General features: G+C 43.7%; 1 protein-coding gene across 1 annotated transcript in view; it reads left to right on the top strand.

Moving 5' to 3' along the window:
- Window positions 1-3,441: 3,441 nt before the first annotated feature.
- SLC6A19 (solute carrier family 6 member 19) overlaps window positions 3,442-9,979 on the top strand; it is a 37,402-nt gene continuing 30,864 nt past the window's right edge. The window contains exon 1 of the mRNA XM_006015696.2: window positions 3,442-3,736. Within this exon, the coding sequence (XP_006015758.1) occupies window positions 3,535-3,736 (202 nt within the window). The 5' untranslated portion in view covers window positions 3,442-3,534. The remainder of the gene's footprint in view (window positions 3,737-9,979) is intronic.

Genomic DNA, 9,979 nt, shown 5'->3' with positions numbered 1-9,979 from the left:
GTTAGCAAAAACTTGCACAGTAGTAGATACTTCTTAAGGACACGATCACTGTACTTAGAACAATGGCTTCTTTGTCTTATCTTGTTTCTTGCTGTAGCTGATTTTACAGCACACAGACAGATTCACTTGCTGCATTTTACTCAGAAAATGGTTAACACAGTTAAAATGATTACTTAACATAAGCAAAGCACATTCTGCCTTGTGGTCAGCGGCATTGCTAGGCCACAGGTCATGCCTTGTATTCAGCTGCAAAGCTAATACTTCTTAATAATCTAAATTATTGTTAACCTAACAGTATGCTATCAGAAAACTATTTTATTTCAGGGTAATAACAAACATGCTCACCACACCTTCAAGATGCGCCTTAAGGACCACATCTCAGTTGCTTCAATTCTCTGTTCCATACTTGGTGATATTGTCCAGCATTCTGATGCATACATGAGGACTAGTATAACATAACCACCCATTGTTTCTTTTAGCCCACAGGTGAGCAAAATGGCCGATCCGGCCAGTAGCCGGACTCCATTTCCCAGTAGCCCCTGCCTGCATGGCTAGGGCTGGTCTCCATGGAGACCCCAGTCACAGTTGCGCAGGAAAGCTCAAGGCTGGAGTTGCCATGGAGACCAGCCGCAGCCGCACTGGCAGCGCACGTGGCAGAGCAGGGCAGGGGGCTGCTCTGGAGTTGCTGGGATCTTGCAATGGGGGCAGCTTGTTCCAGAGCCAGGCCAGAGCCGTGATCTGTAGCCTGCACACTCTGGGCAGGGGTGCACAAGCAGGGGATCACAGCTGTGCCCCAGCTCCTTGCAGTGGTAACAGCCTAGTCTGGAGCCGGGGCACAGCCATGATCCCCCGCTTGTGTGCCCCTGCCTGGAGCATGGCATAGGCAGGAAAGTGCTGGGTCTAGATGACCCCCGCTAGATACTCATCTAACCTCCTCTTGAAGACTCCCAGGGTAGGGGAGAGCACCACCTCCCTTGGGAGCCCGTTCCAGACCTTGGCCACTCGAACTGTGAAGAAGTTCTTCCTAATGTCCAATCTAAATCTGCTCTCTGCTAGCTTGTGGCCATTATTTCTTGTAACCCCCGGGGGCGCCTTGGTGAATAAATACTCACCAATTCCCTTCTGTGCCCCCGTGATGAACTTATAGGCAGCCACAAGGTCGCCTCTCAACCTTCTCTTGCGGAGGCTGAATAGATCCAGTTTCTCTAGTCTCTCCTTGTAAGGCTTGGTCTGTAGGCCCTTAACCATACGAGTGGCCCTTCTCTGGACCCTCTCCAGGTTATCCGCATCCCTCTTGAAGTGCGGCGCCCAGAATTGCACGCAGTACTCCAACTGCGGTCTGACCAGTGCTCGATAGAGGGGAAGTATCACCTCCTTGGACCTATTCGTCATGCATCTGCTGATGCACGATAAAGTGCCATTGGCTTTTTTGATGGCTTCGTCACACTGCCGACTCATGTTCATCTTGGAGTCCACTAGGACTCCAAGATCCCTTTCTACTTCCGTGCCACCCAGCACGTCATTCCCTAGGCTGTAGGTGTGCTGGACATTTTTCCTCCCTAGGTGCAGCACTTTGCATTCCTCCTTGTTGAACTGCATTCTGTTGTTTTCTACCCAGATCATGGCTTTGCCCTGATTCTGAAGCAAGCTGGCAACATCGTAAGTTCCCAGCAGCTCCAGAGCAGCCCCCTGCCCTACTCTGCCTCTGGTTACTCCATGGCAAACCCAGCCTTGAGCTTTCCTGAGCAGCTGCAGCTGGGGTCTCCATGGAGACCGGCCCCAGCCATGCACATGGGCAGCTGGGAAATAGAGTCCACTGCTGACCAGATCTGGCCCATGGGCTGGACTTTGCCCGTCTCTGATTTAGCCTATCAAAATGAAAGCGAAGAGGAGACCTGATGATAAATAGATACTTTGGTGGCATAAAAGCCAGGCTGGGAAGGAAGCTATGTAAAGTAAAGAATAAATGGGTTAGAACAGGCCATGACTAAATTCAGGAGAGATGTTAGAAAGCTTCTAACAGCAGAAGAGTATGGCTGGAAGGGATATCCTGGGTTATCTAGTCCAAAGCCCTGCACAAATGAAGCATGGCAGATTCCCATGGCTCTTGCCTAGCCTTCCAGCAGAAGTACTGGTGGCAAAGCAACATAATTCATTTGAAGGTGGAGTTGACCAGGCCAGTAGAAGGGTTTGTATGGGGTGTTTTTCTGAGATAACTGGTGATGAGACTATTTGTCCTGGAAAGTCTTTCCAGTCCTCTGTCCTTTATTTCCCATACCGAACCTGGGGACTTTAGGATGAAATCAAACATTTGATTTATGCAGTGTTCATGTGTACTGTGAGTGCTGCCATGCTATCTAACTCAATGTTTGACAAGTTACATACATTAATGACTATGTCCCTGTCTGTTTGCTAAACTTACTGTCACACTGTTAATATAAACTGCACTGCTCCATGTGGGTTGCTTCCTGAATTGGAAACAGTGTAGTCCCCTCCAGGAAGCACTACTGTTGGGTTTAGCCTGCCCCTGGGCAAACGAGGCTGCCCAGAGCACTATGTGGACATGGCTCTATTGCATCCAGTTCAGGGGGCTGCTTACCCAGAGCAGTGCAAAGTCTTTGAGGGATCTACTGCTGGGCATGATAACTTACAAGTCTGCAGTACAGATGTAGCCTTGGATACCACAGTTTAAACTCATGCTGAGAATGAGAGAAAACTGTGATTTTTGTGCCTTTGGTCAATATAAAAAAGAACCACTTGCTATCAACATACCATAAAATTATAAATAAAGATAAGGCATTTTTATGACTTCAAACCTTTTTATAAATAGGCACTTCCTTTCTTGAGGCTTTATCTTGTGGTGATTAGATGTACAGCATTTTTAGAACAATACAGATCTTAAAGTCCCTGTCACACTCCTCCTGTAGATTGTTCAATAGTTTATGTCATCTAGTAGAGAAAGAGAGAAATATCTTGGTTCAAAATCCTACTCACGGGAACTTGGAAGTAAAAATAAGAGTTAAAAATATGCTTTTGGGGAAATTATGTGCAGCAGATTTACATAACATTCATTCACCTGGAAAAATTAAAAGTTGGACACATACTTATTAGCTTTGAATCTATGGGAATCTTTTCACTCTCCACCTGATAGGGAAAAATATGTATTGTACTTGAATTTACACAGGAGGAGTGGCAAGAAGTGTTTCACAACCATGTAGGTGATTAAGATTTATAGAGCAAATTACCTCCTGAATTGCAGCAACTGGTATTGATGTCTTGTACAAAATGAACAAAGTGCTCCATGGAGCCTTGGCAGATAAGACATTAATAAATATCAGTGCTGACTTGGTTAATTAAATGATTTGCTGACGCTTCTTTTTACCACAAGTCTGCACTTTCAGGTTTAGTGCCAAAGGTTCACTATATATAGCTGAAGCCAACATTTGATGATCCCTTTTGATTCAGATCTATAACTGGCTGCTTGCTCTGTTCATTCTTGTCCAGAGCATTATTTTAAGATAAAAGACATACATAATGGTAAAGATAAAGTTGCCTAATCCAGGCCTGGAAAATAGAATACCTTCCCATGAACAGCTAGAAATCCTTGAGAAAGAAGAAGCAGATTCAAGACCGAAATGGGATAACAAGGCTCAGTATATGTTAACCTGCATAGGCTTTTGTGTGGGTTTAGGAAATGTATGGCGGTTTCCTTATCTCTGCCAGAGTCATGGAGGAGGTATGCTTTTTAATAATTTATTTAAAGAAATAGAAAGAATGAAAAGTAGCTTCAGTTTCTCATTCAGGGAAATTAGTTTATATGGAATGATGCATTGCATATTGCAATAATATTTAGTTTATCTCTGTTAAAAATTCTGTCATTGTCTCTAGCTTGCAAAACAACTCTTTCAATTTGCTTTCTAAGTATGTTGGTTATGGGTGCTTTGGAGATATTATGGAAGATATTTCTGAGGGTTTGAAATCCATGATCCATCAAGTATATTGCTTACATGAAACAGTGGAAAGTATAAAATAAATGTATCGTTTATATTGTAGTAATATATGCACAGAAAGCCATATTAAGCAAACACTAGAAACTGACAAGAATCTATTGCTTGATGGAGCTGATTTTCAAAGAAAGTGAAGCCAATATATACTTGATATATTTCAATTTCCAAGATATAATGTACTAATAAGGGAAGTCTTTTATACAGGCTACTGTCATGAAAGTATGGTTGTATGAAACTAGATGTGTATCTGTTGTCATTTAATATGAAATGACTGTCCCTTTTTCATATGCAAGAATTATTTTTAACACAGAAAATGGTCCAACAAACTCAACTCTAAAAGGTGTCTGGTAACCCATGCTTCAAGGCTTCACTGGTTGCCTGCAGGGTCCAGGCATTCTACCTTTTCATTAATGCATTGATGGACTTCTGGGTTCTTTTCACCTTCCTCTGAAACATTAGATACCTGCTCTGGGTCAAGGTGGGACATTGATTTGGGTTCCTGGGCAGCAGGTCTTGCTCTTGCACTTAGGGGCAGACTAATCCCCAGATCTGGGGTTAGGAAGGAGACTGTGAACCTGTTTTTCATTTGTTTGTTTGCCTACATCTGTAGCATGGGCAGTTTGCTTCCTAGGAACCCACACAGTATACTTTACCTAGCAAATTCTTGCCACTGCAGTAGCCAAGGCTCTGTTAACACCCTTGTCCCATCTGCTCTCTGTCCACACCTGCAAAACCTTCACTGGGTGCTTTGTGGCTTGGTAGGCAAGAAGGGTTTCTCAGGGACACCTCTGAACAAGCAGTCACCTGAAAATGCAAGAGGCTGGCCTTTGATGGCCAGAGGCCCTATTCAGTCCTATATTCCTGGGACTGTGAAAGGTTTGGGGAGGATACACTACTGTTTCCATTAAAGATCCATTAAAGAAGACATCTGCAAGTACGTATAGCTCAGAGGTTTTTCACTTGCTTTAGATAATGTATGACACATCTGTGATACCTGAGTGAATGCAAAATATCTTAGTAAGGTAGCAGTGCCAGTGTAGGATATTTTGTTGTTTAACACTTGGGGTTTTTGCTAAGTGCCTTAAAATCAAAGGCCAGATTCTATTCCATCTATTCAACAGCAAAGTAGAGTTAGGCACCTAAGTGTGATTCTATTTTACAGTGCTTGAGTCTTGAAAACCCATGAATGCATCTACTTTTGTAACACATTTTCATCTGACAGAAACACAATGAGGAGGAACACTCATCCACCTTTTGCATTAACAGAGTCCCAGGGATTTAAGCAGGGTAGAATTGCACTTAGGCACCTATGTCTATTATGTATACCTGGAATAGAATATGCCCCCATATATATACTTAGGTTGCCTTAACCTTTAATGTGAATCACAGGTCCATAGTAGAAATGTGGGGCAAATTTGAACTTGTTTGAAAAATGTTCTTGAAATGCAGTTCCCTCTCCTAAAGATACTATGCCATCCATTTTTTACAGTTCTTACCACTTTTTAGTGGGCACATCAGTGGGCCAAGTTACATCCCTACCCCCGCCCACCTGATACCCTGCACTAGGGCTTCATCCCTATGTGTCCACGATTCACTGCCACTTCAAAGTTTTTTAGAGTAAATCTGGGTCAACCACATGGACCAAGCCTGGGCACCATGAATGAGAAATTCATCTGCACATGGCTACTAGAATGGGGACTCAGCAGCAAGTCAGAATTCATGGACCATCTTCTTCAATGTCTGTCTGTATTCAGGTTCAAGATGATATGCTGTGGCCTTGAATTTAAGCTACAGCCATATAGTGCATATTTAAATCCTGCTATTGGCTGTTTCCTGGTAATTTTCCACTTGCATTCTGCTCTCAGTGGGGTGGAACGAGATGTGAAGGGGACGTTTTGTTCTGAAAGAGAAGCTCTTGTTTTGAGCTGATAGTTCAAACCACTCACAAGCCTAGTGTGATTTCTTTTTAAAATAACTACAGCTCATTAGGGCGAAGGACAGAGTTACTGATGCAAGTCAGATGTTATTGGGAGCTGTTTCTTCAGCCAGACACACACACACCAAGAATGAGATGCTTTTTAAGGGTTTTTTTCTGAAACCCATGTGCATTTTGGAGATTGTGTATGTACACACGTGTTTTTTAAGAGAAATGCCAGTGTCAAGACAGCCATGTTTTTTAGTTTCTTGACCATAACCCCACCTCTGCTTGCCAGTGTGTGCATGAGAGAACTGCAAGGTGAAAAGTCAACCTTAATGCACATAAATAGATATGCTTCTTCCTGGCTAGTCAAAGTGAAACCACACAAATTGAAGCAACTCTTCACATATCTTTCCTGTCACATCACCTCCAGGTAACAGATGGCATTTTCCATTACTTAATTGCATCTCCCCTCCTACTTTCTCACCTGATGCATGTATACCTTTCCTGTCCCAGGGCTAGAAAATGCTGCTGGGAGATGAACCACCAAGGGAACACACTACCCCCTTTCAATGTATTAAAATGTTAGGATTATTTTTAATAAAGATTTATCTGAGTTGAACAGATCTTTGTATGAAAGATTTACAACATCAATCACACTACTAAATGCTGGAAAAATGCTAATCAGAGATATATTTTTGAATATTTTAGTGCAGTGTTTATATTTAGAAACCTTAAATCCTTTAAAAAATGCTCAGTTTTCACATGTTGAAAGCATTTCAAAAATATGTTTAAAGCATTGTAAATAAATTAAACAGAACCAAAACAAAAACAGTACTGGAAGGGTCATAGGATGTAACCTATCCTCCTCAAAGCAGTATTATCTGTGTCTGAACCACTCCAAACAAATGTTTGTCTAACCTGCATTTCAAAATTTCCATTGATTAGAGATTCCACAACCTTTTTAGGTAATCTGTTCCAATGCTCAATCACCCTCAGGGTGAAAAAGTCCTCCCTCATATCTATCCTAAATCTCCCTTGCTGCACTTTAAGCCATGACTTCTTGTCCTGTCTTCTGAGAACACAGAAAACAATTGATTCACATCATATTACTTAACTGCTTCCCTGTTATTGCAGTGGCAGAGCATTGGAAATGCCCTTGCTTCCCAGGTTTTTCATCTGTGCCAGGCTATGGGGTGTTAATAGTGCTTCAAACATTAATTCTTGTAGTTATAGGTGAGGGTTCAAAGAAGCAATTTTGGGAATCCCTTGGATTGATGATAACCTGTGGCTGCACTGGACTGGACTCCAGTCCAATGTTCCTATGTTTCTTTTCTGCACTTTTTTGTATTCAAAAACTGTTCCTAAATCCTCCCCAAAGTCTTTTCTTCTTCACACTAAATAATCCCAGTTCTTCCACTTTTCACGGAAGTCTTGTTTCCTAGATTATTTCCTCTAATCATTTTGTTGCTGTCCATTGGACTTGTTCTAATTTGTTTTATTGGAAGTGTGGCACCCAAAACTGGAGTCAGTACTTCAGGTGAAGCCTCCCCAGTGCCAAATAAAGTAGAAGAATCACTTTGACTTCCCAGTGATGCACCTGCTAATATAGGCCAGCACTACTGCTTTTTTTCTGAAGAAAAAATATTAATTATCCAAAAAATTACAGTAAATATATTTTTAAAGAAATATCCTTCCACTTGTAGTCCCACAGCTAAAAGTAATGAGCTTTTATTTTAAATAGCCATCACTCCCTCCTTCCTGGGGCTTGTCCCTGCCTGGAGCTCCTAGTAGTGCTTCCCCAGCTTTCCCTTTCCCCTAGCCCTGCACCCAGATTGCAAGGAGAAAAGGATCCCAAGGCCACTGGGCGTTAGGGAAGCTTTGCTGCTGAGTCCAGAGCCAGATTTCTCTCACACAGCTCTATCCACATGCCCAGCTTCAGAAACATTTTCATTTCAGGACCTCTCTTGCAGGGCTCAGAACCCTGCACAGGAGTTGGCAAGGATGATCAAATGGTTTTCCCTGGGGATCCTCAGAGAGCATTCCTGTTCCTCTCTACTAAACATGTATGAGGAGCTGCCATCCAGTACCCTCCACCTCCCACCCCTTTAATCCCTCACATCCCCCAGGAGCCCCTACGTCTGCAGTCTGGACTTGCCTCCCAGTGCCCTGTCCCCCTTGTTCCCTCCTTCCACCTTTCATAGGTCCTTGCTGCTCCTCAAACACCTGGTCTGAGTAGGATGCTGTCCAGCGTACACTGAACCAGAGAATGGCTGAGCATGTCTATGGGCACAGCTCTGAACTTTGAGCATATAAAATGCTAGGCTTGCTGAAAAATCAGGTTCAAAGGATCTAAAAGTAGTGAACTGTCTGAAGATGCAGATGTCTGTCTGAATAGATTTTCACAACATCTATGTGCCTCAATCCTTTCGGACACCTATGGTCTTTAGAACATCCCACTGGGTCCCTATCAATGTCTTTAGCCCTTCAATGCCTTGAAAGATGTAGCTGTATGTTTCTTAGAGTGGTTGTCCCAAATCTGTGGGCATTTGACAACTGCGGTCTTGTTTTCGGTGCCATATTGCCTCATCTTTGAGATGTGCCTTATTCCAGAGAGATGTGCAAAGATAAATGAATTCAGGGTGCCATGAGCACTAGGTACTAGTATGAAGAGGAGTACCAAAAAAATTGTTAAGGCATGTGAAGTAGTGAGCAATATTGTGCAAAGTTTGCATGATGTGTGATGCAACATGGCTGTAATTGCTAGATGGTATTGAGGTGCTGGGAAACAGTTTAGTCAGGGCAGAGGAACAACTCTGCTAAGAAATAGTCCACATTGCTTATACTGTGCGAGCTACTTGACTGCCTCTAGCTCAGGTGCCCCGAGCTACAATGCATCCTGCAGTATAGACATAACTACAGAAGGCCTAGGACCATACGGTGAATGAAGAGGTTGTATAGAAATAATGCACAGCGGGCTATGCCATAAGTACCCTGCATCCAATGTACCGAAGAAGAAAAAGGTCCTGTGAATAAATCGTGTGTAATAACGTAACTGAAGACTGCCTCAATATAGATGCACACAATGGGGCAGAATTTAAGTCACATGAGATCCAATTTTATTCCACCTATTGGACATCTAAGGGCCTTGTTACACATTAATTTTAGGCAGCTCAGGGAGTTCTTAACCCCTGGATTGTCCACACATTAAGCTATATAAACTAGTTTTAATTGCCCTTTAGGCTTCTTGAAGTTACACCACTCCAGGGCAAGTTTATCTCTGACCCATGTTACCCAGCTCATGTTCCGCAAATGGGTAGCCACACCCCAGAGATAAGCCATCCAAGTTGCAATCCTTCAGCATTCCCAGATTCAATGTCCCCTCCCCCACCCCTCCTGTTCTGTGTGGACAAACTTTCCACCCCATGAATCCTATTGCCCAGGGCACCGGTACTGGCACCAAGACAACCCCCCCTCCCGCCCCTTGGGGTGTGATCTGGTTGGGCACCTTGCAGGGGCACAGATTGGTCTGGAAGGGAGGGCTGGGGGGCTGGGGTGAAGCAAAGTAGGAGGCCAGATAGGTAGGGCCATTCCTAGGGGGGTGAATCGGGGTGACCGCCCAGGGCCCTGCACTTTGGGGGGCCCCGCGGAGCTGGGCAGAGCAGCGGTGGCGCGGAGCTTGGCGGAGTGGCAGCTGTGTGTCCAGCTGCTAGCTACCCCTTCCCCGCCGCTGCTTCAGGTCCAGGGCCCATGGGATCAGATCAGGGGCAGGTCCTCACATGGGCTGATTTCCCTTGGGCCCCGCACCGTGCTCAGGTCAGCTCTGCGGATAGGGGTCCCTATGATCTCAGGCTTCCCTCCCAGGGCAGGGACACTATCCCCAGGATCTGGGGCTACTCAATCCCAATCCCAATCCCAATTTATTAAGATACAAGACTTTCTTTAATTTACTTCCTCTTTATTTCTTTATAAATTCTTAATTATTATAATTATAATTATTATTATTATTATTTATTTTTATTTTATCCTTTAGTGGCTTTTTTTGCTGTGTTTT

Source organism: Alligator sinensis, unplaced genomic scaffold, assembly GCF_000455745.1.
Source record: "Alligator sinensis unplaced genomic scaffold, ASM45574v1 scaffold126_1, whole genome shotgun sequence".
NCBI classification, from domain to species: domain Eukaryota; kingdom Metazoa; phylum Chordata; order Crocodylia; family Alligatoridae; genus Alligator; species Alligator sinensis.
Note: the sequence above shows the minus strand (reverse complement) of the source record. Positions and strands in the feature narration are given on the sequence as shown.